Genomic DNA, 22,632 nt, shown 5'->3' with positions numbered 1-22,632 from the left:
AATACGCTTCCAAGGAGCAGTCGTGCCAGAAGTAGAGGAGCTCAAGCTTCTTGGCGTCATCTTCGACAGGCAGCTGGCATTCCGCAGCCATATCCGACAGCCTGCAGTATGCGGAGCCCAGCGGCTCGGCTTCCTCCGTAAGGCATCGACTGTGCTAGACCCAAAGCACCGGGCAATCGTGTACCGTGGCTTTGTCCGCCCTGTGTTAGAGTATGGCATGCTGGTGTGGATGAGCGCAGCCCCCACCACCTTGGCCCGCCTCACTGCCATCCAGCGCGTGCCCTGCACGTAATTGGAGATGGATCATACGTCCCGAGCCTCGACATTCGCCGTCCCGTAGCAGGGCTCTGCTTTCTGTACAAGCTGCACTTTGTGGAGGGTCCGGAAATGGTGAAAGCCATTCTGTCACCATCAGCAGCCGCACCGCAATGCCGCATGTCTACTCGTGAGACAACGAGATCTGCAGCACATCATTCATCACAACTCACCAGTATCCTTCCTCCTCAGTCACGAAACAACACGCTCCGCTCATTTCCTCACTCCCTCATCGCAACGTGGAATCAGCTCCCACCTACCCTTCTGCAGTCTCCCCCTTCTCGCAGAGGTATTCACACCTTCAAGAAAAATGTCAACGACCACTTGCGGCGCAGCAAGTGGGAGTGGGCCACAGACAGGCTATGATCTCTCCATCGCAGCCAACACACCAGCCTAATTATACTGACCGCACTCCAACTCCCTTCTACCCCTCTTTGATCCCCTTCGCTCAGCCTTAATATTCGATTATCAGTTCTCTCCATGTTCCTACGGTGCACTGCTTTTACTATTGTTTTGTCCTATCTCAATCTTACATTCTCCCCATTATCGTTTGCAAAGCCGGTGCTTCCCTCTTGGATGCACATGTTTCTTTTATCCTACATGTATGTGTCGGCGCACAGGAGTAACGATGATTCCGAGACCTTTGGTCGGAGGAGTTACTTTTGCCCCGCCCCCACTTCCATCCAATATGCCACCGCCCCCGCTGTGCAGCATCTGATGGTTCTGTGGTATTCAGTAAAAAAAAACAAAAAACCCCAAACAAACATGTTTCGTAATAAGTATTCGCATGTAACGACGCAAATCCACACAATTCAGTAGACACTTCTTTTCTATCAAACGTTTTCTTTCCCTTCTCTTCAGGATAGTACAGGGAATGTTGTAAATTTGAAAAACACATAACTATATAGAGAATGAAAGAAAGAAAAAAGTCAACACTTCAACATAGGTGTTAAAATGATTGAAGTGTTAAAAACTCAAAAACAAACAGCTGCAAGTTGTAGACAAACACGTTGAACACATCAGGGAACACTTGTCACACTTTCACGAGGTGTGACACCAAACAACTGCAACGATAACACATTCTCCTTCTGTACACATAGTTCTGGATCTAGTTTACGAATATACAGAGCTTCTAACACAGCAAGATGTAACTTAGATCTTCCACGATTCCAGTGTTCCCTGATGTGTTCAACGTGTTTGTCTACAACTTGCAGCTGTTTGTTTTTGAGTTTTTAACACTCTAATCATTTTAACACCTATGTTGAAGTGTTGACTTTTTTCTTTCTTTCATTCTCTATATAGTTATGTGTTTTTCAAATTTACAACATTCCCTGTACTATCCTGAAGCCTGAGAAGGGAAAGAAAACGTTTGATAGAAAAGTTGTATTTCTCGCGAAATATTTTCAGTTGCAAATATGGCATCTGGTGTGTTCTTTGTTGTCGCTTCTTTTCCTGACTTCTTCAGTCAGTTTTGAGTCTCACCAGTGTCCCTGCCCTCCCACCCTTTATTTCTGTGCATATTATCAATGCTTTTTATCACTGTTTGCCGTGATGTGCTTGCCATGCCTATATGATGCCTAATCGCCATTGGGGATATACACCCGGTTTTTTCCCTCACAAATGCGTCCGTCGGCGAGAGGGTTTTTTCCCGGCTGGCTCGGTCCAGGAAAATTAATCTGACGGTCCCAAGTGGTTCTGCATCATGGCCTATTTCTGCTATCCACTGGCACGACTATTCTATCTGAGACACTCTGTTCTCAGTCCTTGCTTGCTTCCATACCTCACTCGTTATCCGGTTCACATCTGGCTGTGGCCAACTACCCTTCAGTCACATCTGGCTGCGGCCAACTACCCTTCACTTTGTGTGTTGTCGCTATTGCTGTCTATGTCTCTGTGTATGCCAGTATATGTGGAGCGAGAAGAAGTGTCTACTTATTGCGAAACTGTTTTCCCACCGCCTCCAAACTACTGTTTAAACAAACATGTGTGTGTATATTATGTATATGTGCAGACACAGAATAATGTGATCGGCGGACATTGTACCAACGCCACGGTAACGAGTCGATGAAAATTTCATTATTGTTGCCAGTTTAGATAACTACTATCAAGAGTACATAACTACACAGTTATGTACTCTTGCTACTATTGTACTAAGTACTAGTACACTCACCGAAACACTATAGCAGCTCTACTAATAATAAGCCCTCGGACTATTTTTTTTAGAAATCACATCCTGATCAGTTCACCTCGCACACAGTCGAAATCATGGTGGCTGTAATGGCCAACAGTACGAAATACTATACATGACGTCATGGGTGTATTTTATTACTCTATTGTATACTTTTAGATCTCACCACCACTGCCGTAACCATGATAACTGTGCGGCTGCCTTCTCAGTTCTGAAGGCTTGTGGTGATTATCATAAACGAAATTGAATAGACATTATCATGGTGATGTACCGGCCTAGTCTTGAAAGTAAGTTGTCACATTGGATGTTGTTCAGTGCAGTAATTTTAGGATTAGCAAGTGTCCGGGGACTCCCCTACTTCAATCGACCATGTACCATGTGCACAGTACTGATCAATGAAATCCGATCGTGTCACCTTAGTCAACTTTTAGCGCCCTGCACCAGTTCTGTCTATCACAGTATCAGTGACATGCTCAACACGGACACTGCCCCCACGATCTCAATGAACGAGTTAGCTGCAACAAACAATATCAAGAGCAAGATGTGGATCCGCTATGGATCATTGAAGCTACCACTAGTACATGTACTTTGCATGACGGGGACTTATAAAAGTTCAAAAGATGTGAAAATCCAAAACGGATTCCAGATATTCATTCGTTTTAGAGAGGTGAAAAAGGAAACGTCTGCAGATGATTACTGTTGCTAAGCAGAGCGTGCTGCCATTAACCGGGCCTCAAATCAATTGAGGTACTCATAGCTAGTGGCAAAACAGCACAACGCCCAATTGCCAGTGCTAACACTACAGACATTATACAAGAGATCTGATAGATGTGTTCCAACATAACGGAACGCCCTACATGTATATCCAGGACAGGAAAGTCAAGGCTGAGAGTGGGGATATCCGGTGAAACGAGACTGATCAAAACTGACCAGTGGCATGCACACGACCAAGCTGAAGACTGAAATCAGCGCACTATGCAGGGGCTGATCTCTCTAGTGCACTCGGAAATCAACTAACACACTCTATGGCGGGCACGATGCCAGCTGCTTCTTGTGGCCTCGCAGTGTTTGCTTGATCCAGGGCTCGAAGCGCGACACTCGAACGAGCACGGTGTACGTACCAGCAGTGGCGCACCGCGGGTCTCCCCAGCTAATCAGGCCGATCAGGTTCCACTTTCGCGTGAGGATGTTGTATGCCGCTGCAGGTCCACCAGAGTCCCCGTGGCATGCGTCCCTCTGCCCTTGACCAAAGCCAGCACAAATCATGTTGCCGGTGACAGGGTAAGGGAAGGCATCTGCACAATCAGACTGCGTGACAATGGGAAGCTCAATGGACTTCAGATTCTTCGTTCCGGTGTGGCGGAAGAAAGACTTTCGACCGAAGCCAGTAAGCAGGAGGATGGAGTCTTCCCGCTCATTGCAAAGGTCATTTGTTCGTGTCCTTGCTAAGTCGATTGCTGCGACTCTTCCAGGGATGTAGTTGATGTCACTATTCAAGGCAATGAGCGCAATGTCATTATCTAATGTTGTTGGGTTGTAGTTGGGATGGATGAACACACGCTGGATGGCTCGAGTGACATCGGAAACCTGCTCACGAGCCCTGCCCTTACCCATCTTCATCACATAATGCGATGGCACTAGCCCATCTTCATCGGTGATGTTCTGTACACAGTGCGCTGCCGTGAGCAGGTAGCCACGCCTGATTATCACGGCACCGCAGAGGATATTCTGTCTGGTCGCAGCAGAATTGTTCCACAGCACCGCTTGCCAGCTGGCATTTGCAATCGGAATGTCGTGTCCACCTACGATAAAGGCTCGTGATCCTTCAATGGGGCAAGCTGAAGTGGGGCAACAACGTGTGCACAGGCAGAATCAGTTACACTTCTGCCAAGCTGATTATTATGACCCATGGCCAGTTTGGTCATTAGAGGAGAAATGACATGCTACATCTGACGAGATTTCGAATGATTACTAAATGCATTTGAAATACTGCTTCCTATCTCTTGATTCTCTTCCGTTGGACATTTCTGATAAGTTGGCTCTTAGCCATTTTATGATCTGTTGATAGTTCTCAAGTTTACTTTTCTTGAAGCACATTTTTAACACTGAGAAGTAGCAACTTTGGGAGATGATGGTGGCCAAAGTTGTTTGCTCCTACATGCATGGAGCTCACGCAGTCAGTGAAGTGTCAAGTATTTGGCAGGAAACGTGTGCTTCACATAGGAGCATTCAACATCGTCTTCTTCTAGCACATGAAGTATTTTTGCAATGGGGGTGAGTGCAATTTAGGGTGAAGATGCTTGTGATCAAACCTGTGAAAACCAGCTTTGGACACCCAATGTAACGTTAGATGTCAACATTGTACTGCAGTGACCACTTTGGGTGTCGTTACGTGTTCAACACATTCCCTACCCAATGTTCTGCATGCCATGCAAATTGACGGAGTACGTGCCATCGGCTCCAAACCTACGCAAGACTCACATTCAACATGCAGGCTGATTGAAGAAGAGTTGGTGACTTCGTGACCACCCGCTTGATTGGTCGCCCTGCAGTCATAATTGCCAGCATCCGAATGGGCAACACTTTCGATGACCAGTTCACTGAAGCTCGAATCGCCAGTGATTCTCCAGTGACTATTGTCCGTGCCACCGGAAAAGTGCCATGTGATGATTGGTGGAGGACTGCCTCGAATGACGTCACAGCGCATCACGGCACGGCTTCCCACGCTGTGGAACACGTTGGATGACGCGGCATCTATCACGGGCGATTCTGCACGGGGGGGGGGGGGGGGACGGAGCAAAGGGCAATGAAACACAGACACAATACTAGTCCTGGTAATGATAATGGGACCATTAATTTTGAGCAGCACAAGTGTATACATACTTTCATTATCCACCTACCATATTTACGGAGTATAAGCCGAACTTTTGAACACTGAAAATTCACCTAAAACTCACCCAGGGGTGTGGCTTATACTCCGATGATCGAGTTAGCATGTAAACGGTAAGCGATGAAGCGACAACAGTTTCCTCTCCCATGGTGATCTTGTCATTCTTATGTCATAATATGTCTATCTATGCAAGTCAGTAACTGCCTGGAAGTACTGATATGGCGAAACAACAAGTATGTTGGGTATGCGCATGTGCTATGGGTTATCGCAGGCATGTAGCCATTACTGCCTACTCAGTGCACACACAGGGATACAGAAAAATCAAGAAACCTCAAAGCAAATAGCTTTTTTTTAAACGTCGTACCAGACATTTGTAGAACAGCGGTCTTTGCAGCGCTGCTGCCGATTCCATTCGTTGCCGTACATCGGTACTTTCCAATGTCCTCGCTGCCAAACGAGAAGAACATCAGTGTGTTGTCGGCGAGTTGCACTGCCCGGTCACTGTCCACTGGCGAGGCACCTCCATCCAGCCTCACCCATGATACCTCAGGGCGAGGGTTGCCAGTAACCACACACGGCATACGAAACGTTCTGTCTCTAGCAACCAGCTCAGCAGAGGGCGCATCCGAATCTTCGATTTCTGGCTCAGTCAAACCTGAAAACCAAAACAAATACATGGACTTGAGCCATTAGAAAGCCGACAGCAGTTCTCGTGTGGACAGCAGTACTCTGGACAGCATCCATCTTGAAAGGATTAAACAGTGAAACATGGCTATGGGAACTATGGTTACTAAAATGGATAAGATTACAGTATAATAGCAATCTAATAGCAATCTAATGGCAATAGCAGTCATCTCAATCACTCACTCATACCATCAAGCACCTCGCTTCTTGTACGAAAGACCCAACCAGCAAATGTAGTAGCCAGCATGAGCCTATGTAAAAATTGGATTGGACCACCACTGGCTGGTTTTGAACTGAAGTGTTTGCTACAAAAGTCCCTCATGCCGAACAGACTAGAACACTGTAGTAAATAGTAACACAATCATGTGTACATGTACTGGACTTTGCATGCCAGCGCACCTCTAATGACCAGCGTATCCTCAACCGACAGACAGGTGGGCGCGGGATGACTCCACGTGCCGCTGGAAAAGCAGACGGCAAACGCGGAACCGACCAGCTTGCTGCCGTTATCACACGCGTAGTAGGCAATCTCCTCGGCTTCCCAGATCGGATACCATGCACCGTAATAGTGGACAGCGGAGCTGTTCCCCTCGATTTTGCCATTCACTGGTGAAAACCGTGGCTTGCAGATCACCCCTACACATATTGCAGTCAAAGCAGACAGTCTATCAGCACCCCAAAGAAGAGTATGCTGCTCAAGTATCATTTATCAAGTTATGTATTCAAAACAAACTGGTCTCAATTACCAGTACAGTCAACTTCGCTAATAACGACTGCGGATATAACGGCAATTCGCGAATAGCGACAGAATTTCCATGCCCAGAGCAAAGTCCCACCTAACTGTAACACATAATTATAATGAGACTTCGGGTATAACCAAACTTCGCGAATATGGACACTTTTCTGATGCCCCGCCGAGTGTCGTCATACGCAAAGTTGACTGTACAATCATGTACTCTATGGCGAATGCAGCTCTCGAAGTTAGGCCCTGAATGAACATCAATATACATATATTTCCATCTCAACGGGATAAACGTCAAATCTGCCTTTACTGCAAGATCCATACTCTTTTGCCTGCTTTAAAGTGTGGTCTCATGCACAGTGATCAGCACAATGGACACTAGCACACACTCACGGCAGTCCATGTACAATAACATGCAACACTTTTTTCTGTTTTTTTTTCTTACTTTCACAGTTAGGCTCCTCTGGAACGAAAATTCCATTGCTGCAGTTACGCTGCTGACTTCCTTTCAGACGGTAGCCACATTGGCACGAGTAGAATATCGACTCGCCGGCATTCATGTACTTCCCGGTAGAGTGGATAATGCCGTTCTCAGGAGGTGGAGGTACGCGACAAGTCTCATCTGTGAAGAAAAAAACCGTAAAGCAAATCCGTGTTCCATTGCAAGCTTGTGTAAGGCAAAACCAAATTCTTCAATACATACAAGATGTGGGGGTTGGATGCAGGATTAATCAATACTATTTTGCGCAAAATTTCATCTAGTTGATGAGGTTGAAAAGGAGGCAAAAAGTATGAAGAACACCTGAATTGACCAGAACTGAACCAGTGACATTCGTTACAGGCAGGCAAGCGATACTCTACCAATCTATCCTTGTGCTGTAGGGGTTAGGTAACGACATCAAATGGCGAAAAACAGCTGGCATGTTCTGCTGGACAAAGACTGTACTTCTAGGCAGTTCTAGCACTTCGATCTCTGACCGATCCTTCAAATTTGGTTTACGTGGAGGAATGCATACGAAAGTCGTATCAGCTTTAGAATAACTTCACTTCATTCACATCAGCAGTGACAGGGATTTTAGAATGGACTTACTTCTGCACTGAGGAGGTGGTCCGGACCAAGTACCATCGACTCCGCAGGTTACATTGTATTCGACGTTGCCATAAAACATACCGTGAACAACCAGTTCCGAGCCCAGGGGGCAAGTGAACGATATGACAGAATCAACGAACATCAGGCCATAGGTGCTGCCAACTTGCTGGGCAATGACGCCCGGTGGAGTGGGCAGTCGGTCACAGGCGCAAGCTGCACAGGCAGAAGATACAGAAAGTAGCAATCATGACATGCAGGCTTCCAACACTGTGGCAAAGGTGATGGTCCGTCCGTTTATGATTCGGACTGTGAGACAGGGTGCGTATCAAAGAGACTTTTTCTTCAAAATGTTGCATCGTTGAGTTCACAAAGATATATGGGAGTCTTTTTTTCTACGCCAGAATGTGCAGCCAAGCCTGTAGACCTGTACACCTGTAGACCTGTGTGAATGACACTCTTGCCAGTCGTGGTCTGCATTTATGATTTTTCTCACGACAACAAATTTGCTGAGCATGTTGCTGTTTTCTGTCACAGCTTTCTGATCACGTGAGTGCTGACTACCAAGGACTTACGAACACAGTCTGGCGGCGTTGAGCTCCAGTTTCCCGTGCCCAGGCACGTGATGGTCTTGTTCTGCACCGTGCAGTCGTGTCCTCTCACGTGATAGCCGCGCTTGCATTCATAGCGCACGGTGTCATGGTGGTAGTGATCGACACCGATCTTGGTTACAGCGTGGTCCACTGCGCCAGGACTGGGATTGCCACAGTGAACAACTGGTGGCAGAAATTGCAAACAAACAACAGATGAGAACATCTTTCAGAGTGTCCACTTCTCTCATCTTTGGTACTGCGTTTCCTATTTCAGCAGATCTGAAAACATACATGCCAGTCTAGGGATGTGTTGGAATCAATGGAGAGGGTGCATACTGCATAACCAAGCTATGTCCTGCCAATATCACTTGAATTGTTGAGAAGTACTCCAGTTCTCAGCTAGTCATTACACAATTTCCCAGACCTGAAAAGAAGATGCAGTAGTTTTCCAGCCAGTACTGGTACCTGGTACTGGTACATGTATAGAGAGCTACTAATATTCCCATACACAACAATAATATAGTATTATGTAGGTATTTGACATTGTTATTCATCTGTTGTTGAAGGTGTTGAGAAGGGAAAAGGTCTGAGGAAAAAAAAACAATTTTACCACCTAGACTCGAACCAGGGACCTTCGCTATAGGGCAGTGATGGCTAGACATTACTTTGGCTTACCACTAGGTGGGTGATCGACCATTGTGAAGACCGAGTAGTACCCCTGCTCTGCATACTGTGATATAAAGCAGTCAAATGACCGACACGGTCTACCGGCGCTTGCTCCGGGGCACTTAGAGTCGGAGACACGTCGCAAAGACCCATAGGCACGGCCGCAACGACAGTAGATGGTGCTGGCGAAGATGCCAAAGATATTATTCAGGCTTCCGGACGAGGAGGAACTCTGCCTGGACACGGCGGCAAACGGCATACTCCTGCCTTCACAGTGTGTCACGCACTGCGTGTTCAAAGTATCACTTCTTGTGAGTTGAATCTCAAACTCTTCAATTCTTGAATCCCCAGACGAAGACTCCTCGAAGCAGCCAAGATAGGCCTCAGAGTCCTCCCTCAGTGGTCCTGTCGTTCAAAAATAAAAAAGACCGAGCAGAAAATCCAAGGATATCAATGATTCTTTGGCTGTCTTTAATTACAATAGGAATACCTACGTCCCAACAATCGTCCCTGGCAGTGAATAGAAATGGCAGGAAGTATGGCGGAATCACGGAGTAATGCAATAGTGTGTGATAGACCGCGGGTTGCTGTTGCCAACATACACTTACTGTGCACAAACGGTAGCGATGTCGGCCCTTTACTAAACCATAGGCAAAATATACCGGCATGGTACTATTTCCACTGAGAATCAGACACACATTACGGATCGGCTGGCTAGCCGTTCGAGAACTGCCTAAGATAATTCCACAACTTACCAGCCGGGATTGAATACACGCTATGAAGGGAATCATCAGATCGACTGCCACATTTGTATCCGCGAGAACCGGAGCCACAAACTCTGTCGCACCTTGCATCAGACACGGACACAATGGGAGCGTGCAGGCTTGGCGAGCATCGACACTCGTTGTTAGCCAGCAATGCAAATCCACTGGTCGGCAACAGTGCACATGCCTTGACACATCTATGAACACCAGCAGCAAGAAAGCAAAATCAAAACAGTATCCTTCGATTTATTTAATTTTTACAAAAAAAATACACACCATTTCACGGCACAAAGCAGAAAGGCAGCGATGAGACATATGGAATGGCAGGTGTGGGGGAGAGGCAGGGGCAGCTTGACCGACCATAGGGTCTCGGCTTTATCTACATATATGCATATTCACGCTACCCCCTACCCCCGCTTACCCTGTACAATTTCTTAGGCCCATGCATTTCCCAAAGACAACTCTTACACAGACATTTTAATCATCATGGCTCAGAACAGATTCCAACTGATCAGTATTTTATAATGCATCTTTGCTGGACCAACTGAAATGGGTACCCTTCACTCAATGCCCCGAATAGTATTCACCGAGTTCTCAAGTCAAGACTTCCATCCTTACTGAACTCCCCTTCACACCTTATAATAACATGGAATTCGACATGTTGAAAGCAGCCAACATCATACCTGGAAGGGGTTGCAGCATTGCTCTGAGCTTGCTGACCTAGTACAAAGTCTGTGCTTCGCACTTTGAAGCAGCCAACGTGCACAACCGACTGGCCATTGCTAACAAACACCGCAAATGCTGCAACATAAGAACACAATTGAAGCATTAGTTCCGTTGCATAGAAGGCTCGTGGCGCTCGTTTGCAGCGCTGATTGGAGTTTTCTGCCAGCGGAATTTTTCCGCTGCGCATTTTAATGTGCTCAAGAGCACACTGCAGGCCTTCGCGGGATGAAATCCAACCAGCACTACCTTCCACCAAAGTGAGTTGAAGCGAAGTTATGGCCTGTAACTTAAAGCGGTAAACTCAGAAAACAGTTTGTATATGTAACATGTTCCGTTTGGCGTAGTAATATTTCCACTCTTAATCATAGCTATGAATGTGACTCTACTTCATGACATGTATGCATACATCATTCGTACACACTCACAGGCACACACGAATGCGTATCCTTTCGTTGGCTCGCTCTGTTATGATGCTGGTTTTCCTTTTGCTTCTGGAGAATGTTTTGGACTTGAGAGTTGCAGTTTTGATCTCAACGTCTTGTTATGGTTGGAACTGATGCCTGGCTGGGGGCTGGGGAGTTTATGCTCCTGTGAATGTAATTGTAACCACAGGCCAAGGTTACACGTGGTGGCAGCGAATTCGAATTCCACGTCTTGTGAGAGCACGCGTACCAAATTATTTGTGGAAGACTGATCGTGTAGAGATGGCTCAGCAAGGTGGCGCTCCTCCACCCCCTCCACCACCACCACTAGGCCCAGCGCAACAACCAGCACGTCAACAACAGCAGATGCGGGCATGGGCCACGCCAGAGAAATTCTCTGGCGAGCGCAACGCCGACTGGACATCATGGATTGGCCATTTTCCTGATGCATTTTCAGCCGAATACATGAAGGGTACTCCACAAAACCCAACTGCCTATTACTCGAGATAAGACAGGAGTCGTGTACTGACAACATTCACAAGTTTTTCTGCAAATAATTGAGTCAGAAGTGCAGTGATGCTCAATGACATCCGATCAAGGAAGTCAATGCCACACCAGGTGATGTGCAGCCCCAGTCCTGCAAACACTGGAATGGTGAACTGGTGCAGGGCGCAAACTCGACTCGCGCGATCCGATCTCACTGAGCAGCACCGTACGTGGCAATATTCCGGGAATGCGTCATAAAATTTAATAGCTACCTAACCCCTTGTACAGGCAGGCATAGTGGGATGGTCTAAGACCATGATTGAGTCATGAGAAACAGAGGGTACCAGGTTCAAGTCCTGCTTGGAAGCGGAAGGAATTTTTCCAGCCGTGCTGCGACCCACAGTTAATTGGGAACTCGTGGCCTGGCACGAGGGTAACATGGATGCAGCTAATGGGATTTCGGTCTTTGACCACTTGGTGGTGGGTCTGATCTACTCACCTCCCACCGTTTAGGCGCTGCATCTGCGCCTTTGATCCTAGAGGGTGGTGGCGTTCCCACGGCGGATGCGGAACTTGAAACTCGGCTTCCAGCCGAGTCTCACGCGAACCGTGAAATTTAAAATTTATTTATTTAACCCCTTGTACTGTAGGATAGATGTTTGCTTAGATTTCAAACTCATCCACCATAGCCTAGACTGCCCACTCAGGGTCACCTAAATATACAGTGGTAGTAACACCTGCACCATGCATTGCATGCTGCCGCCAGTGCGGACCGGAGCCAGGGCTAGGGCTAGGGCTGCCTTTTCGCGTAGTTCCCCAGGCCAAACACCTAATCATCCGCGTACAGATGAAAATACGTTAGGGATCTGAGTGCCATTCGTGCATGCCACATCTTCTTACCTAGAACAAGGCAAAGCTGCCAACAAGCCACTGAACTCCTCATCATCTCTTCTTCTTCGGCAGGCGTTTGCCTCTCCTTCCTGTCCAAGAAAAACCTCTCGAAGCCCTTTGTTTTTTAGGCTCAGTTTGCGAGCAAAAGGTTGCGCTCCTCTCCACAACGCCGGGTCCTTCGAATGTATCCGTGATCGGCAAGCGTAGCCGGCAGGTCTGCACTTGCCCGTTCAGTTCATATCGCGTCGCTGTTTTCCTCATTCACCGCCCGGTATTATTACCACCGAAGTCTCTGTCAGTGAGCTGTCAAGCGACGGCCTGTACTGACCAGGAACGGGCATTCAGCCGCTTTACCAGGTATTTCCAAGGTCCTTTCAAACTGAGACATCCTAGATAGCGTGATATGCCAATGCCCACCAATCAATCTGACGCTGAATGAGTGAAATAATTCCCCTCGCCCTGGCTTAGCTTTCCGACTTTGACAGGATCTCGGATTGGCTGGAGCCCCAAGGCGACACCAGCTGCTTGTACTAGTATTGTACTAAGTATTAGTTAGTTGTAGCGTTCCTGCAGGCTGCAGACTAGCAGTACAGTGTTCCTGAATCCTGACTTGAACTTGAAACATTATTTGTAACTAGATACGACACATGTCATGACCAGTGACTCATCATGGCTTGGCCATGGATGACTTACAATTGTCATGTGACAGGCGCGCTAGGCATGCCCGTGGTCCATCTAGATCTTGTATTTGTTGGAGAATACTAAGAATCCACATTGAATTTGTGTGCATGGACCATGGCATTGTGTCTACATGATTGTACAACCGCGGATAACGAAGAGCCGACCAAAAGTGAAAAAGGTGTTGTATTGTCGCTTTTGACCATTGTTTCAATTTCTTAGACACATATCCTATCCGCTGCAATCATCCGTTTACCTCGAAATACACATATCGGATAATTATAGTGTAGAAGTGCTCAGCTGGAACTCGATGAAGCAATACAGTACATGGAAATGCTGAGTTCTATGATGAAGTCAGCGGACAAATACCGATATCTTGCCCAGACACGTTTCCAAAAATGGTAACGAACATAAAGATGTCAGACTGATGACTGCTGTACTGTAGTTCTCCAAATGCCATGTACATAGTTACTAGTACAGCCAGGCCTCGCATAACCGCACACATCCGTTTTCCACAAAAATATCCGGATAGGCGAGGGAACCGGATAATCGAACACACATACTGTAGGTGTGCATGGCACATGCTGTAAATCGGTAACCAACGATTTTCTACCGGATGGCGAGGGATCCGGATAAACGAGGACCGGATAAGCGAGGTCTGACTGTACTCGTTTGACTACTCCCACAAGGGCCACAGTCCTAAGCGAAACCAGTAGGCAGTATGGCTGCACATAGGACTTCCGGCTATGGCCAGTATACACATGTAGGCCTACATCATGAGTACATGTGTATACTGCACCGGTGCCAAGCGTCATTGATCACCTGAGTCCTGACCCAGTACATCCCCGTCTGCGTCTGCGCCACCATGCAGAGGAAACAAGACAAGCTGGAAAGAGTACAAGATTGTGATTACCACCTGTGTGTATGAAAAAGTTACAGCATGCTAGCAGTGACTTAGAGCGGGGACTTTGTAGCACCAATTATTTTTCCAATTTAGAAAAGCGACCTGCAGAAAGGGGGAAATGAGGGCACAGAGTTGAGGAAAGGTTCTGCTACATGTGCAAATAGTAGCCCAGAGGACTGTGCGCACACAGTGTAGTAGGGATATGATAAGGTGTAAAGGGCATGCTATCAGGTCAAGGGAATTCTCAAGAATCAAAAACTTGTCAAAAATCATCCAGTGGACAGAGGCCGGATTACTATAGGAGTCCTCTGCTATACAGAAATCACACCCAAAAGTACAACGGGCACATCTCTGCTATGCATAAATTATGGCCAAAAGCACAAGGCACATCTCTGCTATCCCTGTCCTATACACATTATACTGAAGAGGCACCATGTTCAGGCGGCTGTAAGTAATTAGTTCAAAGCCATGGCTAAAACCTCTTCATGCATGATCAGATTGATCACTGTACACGGAACTAGGATAGGTCGGCAGGGCCAGTTCAAACGGCAGGCAGGGCCAGTTCAAACGGCAGGCAGTACTGCAGGCTTTGGTCCTGTGCTGCTGTGGCCGCTACTGCTTCAGTAGCCCAGGCAACTTTGGTCATGTCTGTGATACCCAACTGGTGGGAGATGGCGCGGAATGTTGGGCGATGGTGGCGATTCTTATTCCTGTACAGTGACGCACGTAAGTGACATAATGCCACACTGACACGTATTAGAGATGTTATCGGGTAGTAGGGCACCCGTGCTACCCGTGATTGGAGTACGTTAGCAGGTTGCACCTGAGAAACCGATCGGGTTATCGAAGTACTTCGAAGTATGTTTTTGAAACGATGTCTGCAAGAAGTATGGCTATGAGGCTACTGTCACGGCGGCACTTTTCTATGTGGCACAAGTGCACACTCACCGTACAAACCAGGGAGTAGTGAACTACTCCCTGGTACGAACGCATTGTGGAAATCTCGCTCATGCAATGCTGCATGCCAGTGTACTCGTGCAATATCAAAAATACCCGATATCATAGGGCACCCGTGCTACCTAGGTAGAGATACCCGAACTCGTTACCCGATCAAACCCCTACCCGCACGTAAGGATGCTAGCAACTTCAGTAACGCAATGTGGAGCCGAACACTAAGCTACACAGTTCACACTCTGCATGAATGATGTCACACTCTGCATGAATGAAACAATGTGCTAGAGGTATATGACAGTGTACATGTACGGTCCCTTACCAGCTATCCGTCATGACCTCGTACACATCGTCTGGACAGTACACTGGTTTGGGCAGGCGGTACCCGCTCTGAACCTCCTCCACTACCTGAGCTCACAGTAATCAAATAGAAAGCGCGGTGGGATATAAAACCTCAGTATCAGATATTCTTCCCTAGGTGGAATGATGGAGATATTTATGCTTGCTCAGCATGTCATCCAGTAGAAATCAGCTCACCTGAATACCGTCAAAGGCATTGTTTCTCTTATTCTTATCACATGTTTGCCAACTGCGTTCACTTGGACGTGCCGTATTTTCCGGAGTATAAGCCGCACTTACACACTCATAATTCGCCCAATAAAATCTCAGCAGCTCATACTACGATGGTCAAATGAATCGTGATACACAGGGTGGATGTCTCTATTTCATGACAAAAGATCTGGGTGCGGCTTAAACCCGAAAATACGGTAATTGCTAGCTGCGTTCATTCGGAGGTACTAACGTTGGACTAAAACCAAATGTGGCCAACACACTTCTCAGGAAAGTTGTACATTCATTATTCTTCCATAGGAATCAGACAGTGTGAAATCCTGTTTAGAAGCATACGTCAGTCTCGTGGAGCAACCGGATCAGTTATAGTGCTGCATGTGGTGTGTGTGTGTGTGTGTGTGTGTGTGTGTCCAATGGGACGTCTTTATTCTCTTTCTCATTCTCCTAGCTCTTCTTTCATTCTCCTGGGTGGTGACTAACAGCCCGTGTATGCCGGAGTATGTGGTGTGGTGTGGTGTGGTGTGGTGTGGTGTGGTGTGGTGTGGTGTGGCGCGTGTGTGTAGAAAACAACATGACAAAAATGGAAAAAAATGAAAAAATTGAAAATGGAGATTGTGACTGGCCATAAAAAGCCACTTCAATGAGCTGTGTGGTGGATACCAGGCTAAAATTAGTGGAGGTCAATTCATCAGCCTTGCAAGCTGTTGAATAGTAAAATCCCAGCACAAGTTACTATGTCTAACATAGCTGTTCGCTATCATCGCTTCCGCGATAGGCAGGTCTGAGGTCCAATGGGAGGCGTGCTGCTCAGAGTAAACATAGCATCAACAACAGAGCTGATTTTCCTTTACCTTCTCGTTGCTCCACAGGTGATACGGCCTCTTTCCAGCGGACCAGATCTCATACAGCAGAATGCCGTAGCTCCATACATCACTGGCCGTTGAGAACTTGTTGGCTGATAGGGTCTATAGTGTAGAAGCACAGCGGAGAACACAGGGTGCATGAATGACAGCATTGTACACATGTATACCTTTGGTATGGAGTGGACAACTAAATAGAGTGGTAAGCAGCAGCATTCGGCCCTGTACAGCATTCTCATCAACCGTAACAACATAACTGCGCTCTCCAGCCGACGTCGACAAGTTGCCACAGCACACCATCAGCAAAGCGACACATCCGCAGGTACTGAATTCCTTCATGCAGCTGTGTCGAGTATAAAACTCTCGTCCGTGAAGGTAGTGGAGAACTTGCGCAAGATTGTGATACCAGATGAGAAGATCATACTGATCGTTGTTGATGCGAAGCATACGACCGCAAAACGCATGGTTGTGCCTCAAGGGTATGACGTGAGCCGAGAGTACTTCTCAACACACCATGGTCATCCCGCATATCATAATAGTAGGACAGAGTACAAGCTGAACTCGGATGGTGAGCCAAGTGCATAGTTTTTCTGTCTGGTGAGGATATTGTTAACACATGAGTCATGATAAGAGTTTAACAGAGAGAAGGAACTTCGAGCACCAGTTTTTTGACACGCTAGCTAATCTTTTCTATGTTAATAACGTCATTTAGTATGCATGTAAGTGTAACGTAACAATGATAGTAATTATCCTGGCCAACCATTCTCCAAAGCCCTACAGAGTATTCTAGCTTGATGACATAGCTTCATTTCGGACCTTTTTTTTTTAACCTTTTGACGCCCCATCGCTAGAGGCGATGTTAGCGGTGCTACAGCAGAAGCCATAGCAACTTGTGCTGGGATTGCACCATTCAACAGCTTGCAAGGCTGAAGAATTGACCGTCATTATTCAGCCTGGTCTACACCACACAGCTATGAAGTGGTTTTTTTTTCTGGCCAGTGAATCCCTACATTTTGGTCTTTTCCGTTTTTCCCGCACACACATCACACCACATACGCCGGAATGCACTGGCTGTTGGTAACCACCCAGGAGAATGAAAAAAGTCAGGAGGAGCCTGAGAAAGAGAAGAAAGACGGGTGTGACCATAATAGTCGGGAATCGAACCCGCAACCTCTCGAATGGAAATCGAAGCACATACCACTGCACCATATGGTACGTTTGGATATAGGACTGAATCATACTATGTATCTGTGCCCTGTGATAGCCCTACAACAAATAGATAATGAGTGTAAATCTGGCAAGTCAATCATGATAATGATGGTGCTTACTGCCTAAACTTCAAAGGCGTCCAGCCCTGCGCCATAATAGCTCGGCGTTGGTCTTTGATGCTTGCGGTAATAATAATAATAATACTTTTTAAAAATAGACTCCTCAGTCCTTACCTCTGGTGCGCTCCAGCGGATCGGAAGGAGGCGCCCATTTCCAGTGTAGCAGCGCACATCACTGATGTTGCAGGACAGTCCAAAGTCGGAAATCTACAGGCAAACAATGCGATAGGTCCATCATTCCTGTCAGCAAAGTACACACCTTGCACACAAGTGCTATGCAGAAGTAGGGCTCATGAACACAAGAAAATCTAAGTGTGCTGGTTATCCAGCTGTTTTTCCTGCACAACACCCAAAACGGTATGTCAGACAAAGGCAAAACCCATGCCGGTGATCCTATAGCTATATCACCATGGCTGATACAAGTACATCACACTCACTGGTATATGCAGTACTATGAACAACAGCACAGAAAGGATGCACTACTCCACAACAAGATCAGCACAGAATGGACACGCAATACCAGCGGCAGTGTACATCACAGCGGAAAGGGTAGTAAAGCAGTCATGCTACCAGTTACCTTGCAAGTACCATCCATACCCCTGAGAATGTTCCTTGCAGCCAAGTCCTGTGAACGTACAAAGAAACAAACGGCAACACGTACAGAGCAGCTTAGAGATATGTCTAACATCACAACCGCCTTGTGTACCGGCCTCCACTAAAAGTACCTTCACCCCACTGCTGATGTGGCAGCACAGGAAAAAAACTTTGTGCAGCATCATAAATAGATGGGTTCATGGCTGTGGTTTAGTAGACCAGTCAACAGCCCAAATAGACTGAGACCAAGGTGCAACATACCATCCAGCCCAAGGATTCAGTCACACGGGCAAATAGTCACTGATATCTGATTATCGCTCAGTGCATGAAAACTTTCAAACTTACAACAAATCAGCCTCCTGTCTCCTGTATTCGTGTATACCGTTCTGCACTCTGGTGCATTGAGCACGCTTTTGAGCAACTGCAAGTGACCCTGACTGTGCACCTTCAAGCTATAAGGGATACAATTATCTTTGTATACATTGTGTATGGGCGGGGCGTCCCACTTCGCCGTGGTGGCAGGGTTTGGACAGCCTGAATGCACTGATCATTGCGCACGTCATGCAGTATCAATTCATACATGGAGTGTGCCACTAGCATCTTACCCGGTGCACAAATGACTTGGCCGCTAGATACGCCATGCCCTCGGCAATTTCGCCACTAAACCTAAGAAACTGCTGGCCAAGGTCTCGAGTAACTGACCTGCAACACAAACACACACACACGCACACAAACACACACACATACATACACACACACACACACACACACACACACACACACACACACACAAACACACATCAAGGGTGGAATAGCATACAGTAAGATATTACTAGTCGCTCCACCACTCCACATTGCACTACCGGCCGACCCATTCCACAGGGAAGTGGTGGAGTGACTGGTGTTGATGTAATGGCCGAGTTCGTCGCCAATCCATTTTCTCTTCTCAGCATATGGCGAGACTGAATCACAAATCATTATAGACGGCCGATGTACACACAGATGATCAACGGACTCGATAAATTGAACCTTGCCAACATGCTGAACTTGTGAACACTTCACATGTGTGGAAAATTAATGCATAGCCATTGCGGTGATCTTCACCTGACATTGTCCGTCATCAAACTATTGATTTGAAATGCACAGCAAAGCAGGGTAAGGTGGACGCACGACAACATACTTGCTGGCTAGTCCCTGCAGGTATTCGCGGAGATTCCTCGGGTCCAAGAGCTCCAGTACAAGCATAGTCTAGATGACGGGGGAAAGAACAGAGCAGAACAGAACGGAATAGCACTACTAGTACTACTGTTATCAGCAATTCTTTGGGAAGATGGGGGGGGGGGGGGTTAGGATGCAGATCTTTTGTTCTCTCTTGCTGGGTTGACAATGTTCTCGTGCAATTCGAGGAGTTTGGTTGTATCCCAAGAATCAATTGGAAAATGGTTTTGGATTTGCACAAATTGATAAGAAGATGTCTAGAGGGTTTCAGGGAGGTCCTAACCATGCCCCATAAAAAGTCCCATTTTTTTAGTTGCGCCTGTGATTCCAACGTTTTACACATGAGAAAACATTAGATCTCCACAGCTTGTTTTGGGAACTACACCAAATGCAGTAGGGATGTTCACTGGCTTAAATATCAATCACATGCAATTCGGGGAAGGAAATTGATCAGCCCCTTTCGGTACTGGTAGGACACTAAACCTTGACCAGTTGAGCAAAGAGACCAATTAAAGGGGAACTCCGGTCCAAATTCACCCCCATTTTTTATTGCGGAATCCATTAGAGTATGTCGTAAGTGGTAGAATGGCGAAAACCGGAAGCTTCTACGACAAGGATAACATACCTAAATTACCAATTGCAATTTTCCATATTTGGCACGAGGGGGCCCCCGCCCACCCTGTGACGTAAAACGTTCTCAGTGACCTCCAATTTTTTTTATTCAAATGGTAGACCTGCAGAAATTTTGAAAAAGGTATTCACTGTTTTTTCTTCAATCAATAACCCTTGTACTAGTATTCATTCGATCATCATGTTGGAGGAAGAGGAGACCACGGGAGGTGTGGAGGTGGACGCCACTTCGGATTCAACAACACCGAGGCCTTTTAGGTTCGAGCCGAAGCGCGCATCAGCGTCTGCGAAACTGTCTTCAAGTAATATTTCTGAGACTACAAAACAGATGAACGTGAAGAGAACGCTTTGGTTGCAAGTGCTCGCGTGAGAAGCACTGCTTGATGCCGTTGCGGACAATGCAGCATGATGTGGAGCGAGGTCGAGTCGACTTGTTGCTGGGAGGTTCCTGCAGCTTTCAATAAACGCGGCGAGCAGGAAGGGCTGCAGTGCGTCACGCAGCACTCAGAGTTTGCTGTTGTTTGCCTGCAAAAATCAGTGCTCGAGGTGGCATTGCTTTCCTTCGAAGACTTTCGGGCAAGGTGTGGACCGTGGTCAAACAGGTGAGGATTCACTGAATCGGTTTCATTATTTCCTTTCTTTCCATGTTTCATGTACCGGTACAAAGTAGATGGGAAGTGTTGTGCAATGATTTTGTGTACAGTATTCAAATTCACCAACTTCCATCACACAATCATGAAGTTCTATTGCACCCATGCCAATATAATTATACTGGTACAACGATGTCTTTCATTCATACTATTCCTAGCACTGTAAGTGTTTCAACTGTGTGTAAAAGTGATGTAAATTTGAAAAAAGGCCAAAGTGTCTTTAGTATAGTAGCCCATAGAATTATTAACTCGAATCCGAAACTATTTACACTGAAACTATTTACTTTTACACAATCATGAAGACACTCGTGGTATGTGTATCTACATCTCTCCAACTGTTTTGTGCAGGATTTGGAGACATGTGGCGTATAGACAATACACATGGTTCACCCATGGATACTTTGGACGCAAGCAGCGGCGTGTGATACCGTCTTGCGTGGTATCGAAGATAAAGCAGCTGTACCAGAAGCCAATGCAGATGCGCACTGGGGCTTTGAGGAAGCAGTTGGACATGATGATGATGATGATAATGCTTCTTGGCCTGGTTGACATTCACATAATCATTGGTACATGTGCATGCAGAATGTAGAAAACAGTTGACAGACACGATTTATAACTATTCTTGACTCGGGCAATATTTGTGTTTTCGGGTGGGCGCATGCTTTGCACCAATGCAGCTGCACGAACAATCTGGTAAAGTTGACAGATACAATGGCACAAGACTGTACTGTGTTCGGGAGCATGGGGTTGTGCCGGTGCCGTGTGCCGTTGCGAATGCCGAGAATGGTTGTATGCACATCGTTCAACAGGTCCTTCAAGAAGTTGCAGGACATTGTCGTGCAGCTTCTTGGCCACTTTGTGCTCTTGTTGTATTCCAGCCTGTACCTGAGCACACCCTCCTTGGTTTTGGCGTGCGCTCTCCCTATATTGGCATTGTGGGACAGACATGCCGACTGTACCCGTGCTCTCATGCCATTGTACGAAAAGTGGACACGTTTTGGTGCCCACTTCAGTATGACAGCATGGAAATTTTCCAGACTACAAATCATACTGTACCTTGTATTTGTGGCAGTGTAGCTGCAACCGGAAAGTAACGCAATGGAAACTTACAGATAAAGAGAACCGAAATAACACACATGATAACGTTCCATGTACATTACATCAATTCTCGACTTCACTGACTAGGATTTTGAGTAGAGGACTTTGAGTAGGACTGTAGTCGTTTAGAGCTACGTTCTGGACGGCACAAAATCATGCCGTTCACTTACCTCATCGTGCTCACGTTCCTGGAAGTAAATCAAAGATGGTCTGCTTTTGCTGGCAGCAGAGGTAGAGGAGCTACTAACTATTAGTATGACATGCACCGCCAAGTTTCAGGATGGCAGAGACCCTGGCTTCAAGCGTCGCTGCTGCTTCTGCTTATAGCCACCAATGCTTTGTGCAAACTCTTGTTGGAAATCTCTTTCATAGCACATCTCAGTGAAATGCTCAGTGCAGACACGATTATTTTTCGTCGGAGAAAAATCCTTCCAACATACTCTCCATAGCCAAGCTGTCGTCAGGTTCGCGTCAGCCAGAGGAAAGCCATGCTACGACAGCCCGCAGGCGCCTCTTTCTTCGTGACATTGTTGCATCCAGAGACGCAGCAGCGAGTCGTGACAATAAATCGGGCATGGCACAGAACAACAAGCACTTCAACAATGGCCAAGGACTTTTCATTCTTGCTTCAATTATTTGAAAATTTCATCTGAGTGGACCGGGCTGAGAACGTTTTACGTCACAGGGTGGGAGGGGG

At 46.7% G+C, this 22,632-nt stretch overlaps 2 protein-coding genes and 1 long non-coding RNA gene across 3 annotated transcripts in view; 1 reads left to right on the top strand and 2 right to left on the bottom strand.

Moving 5' to 3' along the window:
- Positions 1 to 3,014: 3,014 nt before the first annotated feature.
- On the bottom strand, positions 3,015 to 12,657 carry LOC135830860 (uncharacterized). The gene is made up of 11 exons (XM_065343066.1): positions 12,464 to 12,657; positions 10,613 to 10,730; positions 9,921 to 10,126; positions 9,175 to 9,570; positions 8,482 to 8,682; positions 7,910 to 8,122; positions 7,265 to 7,441; positions 6,477 to 6,713; positions 5,758 to 6,048; positions 4,985 to 5,272; positions 3,015 to 4,341 (listed from the first exon to the last, which is right to left on the bottom strand). The coding sequence occupies exons 1-11, from the start codon at positions 12,507 to 12,509 to the stop codon at positions 3,527 to 3,529; spliced, it is 2,988 nt and encodes a 995-aa protein (XP_065199138.1). The 5' UTR covers positions 12,510 to 12,657; the 3' UTR covers positions 3,015 to 3,526.
- A 1,357-nt stretch (positions 12,658 to 14,014) lies between these two features.
- Positions 14,015 to 22,632, bottom strand: part of LOC135830859 (uncharacterized) — a 23,959-nt gene continuing 15,341 nt past the window's right edge. Inside the window, exons 15-21 of the mRNA XM_065343065.1 lie at positions 19,520 to 19,587; positions 18,945 to 19,041; positions 18,323 to 18,370; positions 17,860 to 17,952; positions 16,409 to 16,522; positions 15,310 to 15,395; positions 14,015 to 14,746 (exon numbers count right to left, since the gene is read on the bottom strand). Of these exons, the coding sequence (XP_065199137.1) occupies positions 14,578 to 14,746; positions 15,310 to 15,395; positions 16,409 to 16,522; positions 17,860 to 17,952; positions 18,323 to 18,370; positions 18,945 to 19,041; positions 19,520 to 19,587 (675 nt within the window). The 3' untranslated portion in view covers positions 14,015 to 14,577. The remainder of the gene's footprint in view (positions 14,747 to 15,309; positions 15,396 to 16,408; positions 16,523 to 17,859; positions 17,953 to 18,322; positions 18,371 to 18,944; positions 19,042 to 19,519; positions 19,588 to 22,632) is intronic.
- Positions 20,238 to 21,551, top strand: LOC135807022 (uncharacterized). The gene is made up of 2 exons (XR_010551416.1): positions 20,238 to 20,789; positions 21,186 to 21,551. It is a non-coding gene; the product is annotated as an uncharacterized LOC135807022 (long non-coding RNA).

This window comes from Sycon ciliatum, chromosome 1 (genome assembly GCF_964019385.1).
Source record: "Sycon ciliatum chromosome 1, ocSycCili1.1, whole genome shotgun sequence".
NCBI lineage: Eukaryota > Metazoa > Porifera > Calcarea > Leucosolenida > Sycettidae > Sycon > Sycon ciliatum.
Note: the sequence above shows the minus strand (reverse complement) of the source record. Positions and strands in the feature narration are given on the sequence as shown.

Excerpts from the sequence above, each read along its gene's own strand:
- LOC135830860 (XM_065343066.1), bottom strand. The coding sequence starts at position 12,509 with ATGATGAGGAGTTCAGTGGCTTGTTGGCAGCTTTGCCTTGTTCTAG. Across the intron at positions 10,127-10,612 it reads AATGCTGCAACCCCTTCCAG|ATGTGTCAAGGCATGTGCAC; the intron begins GTATGATGTTGG and ends TGGTGTTCATAG. Across the intron at positions 4,342-4,984 it reads AATCAGCCTGCATGTTGAAT|CTTGCCCCATTGAAGGATCA; the intron begins GTGAGTCTTGCG and ends GCCCCACTTCAG.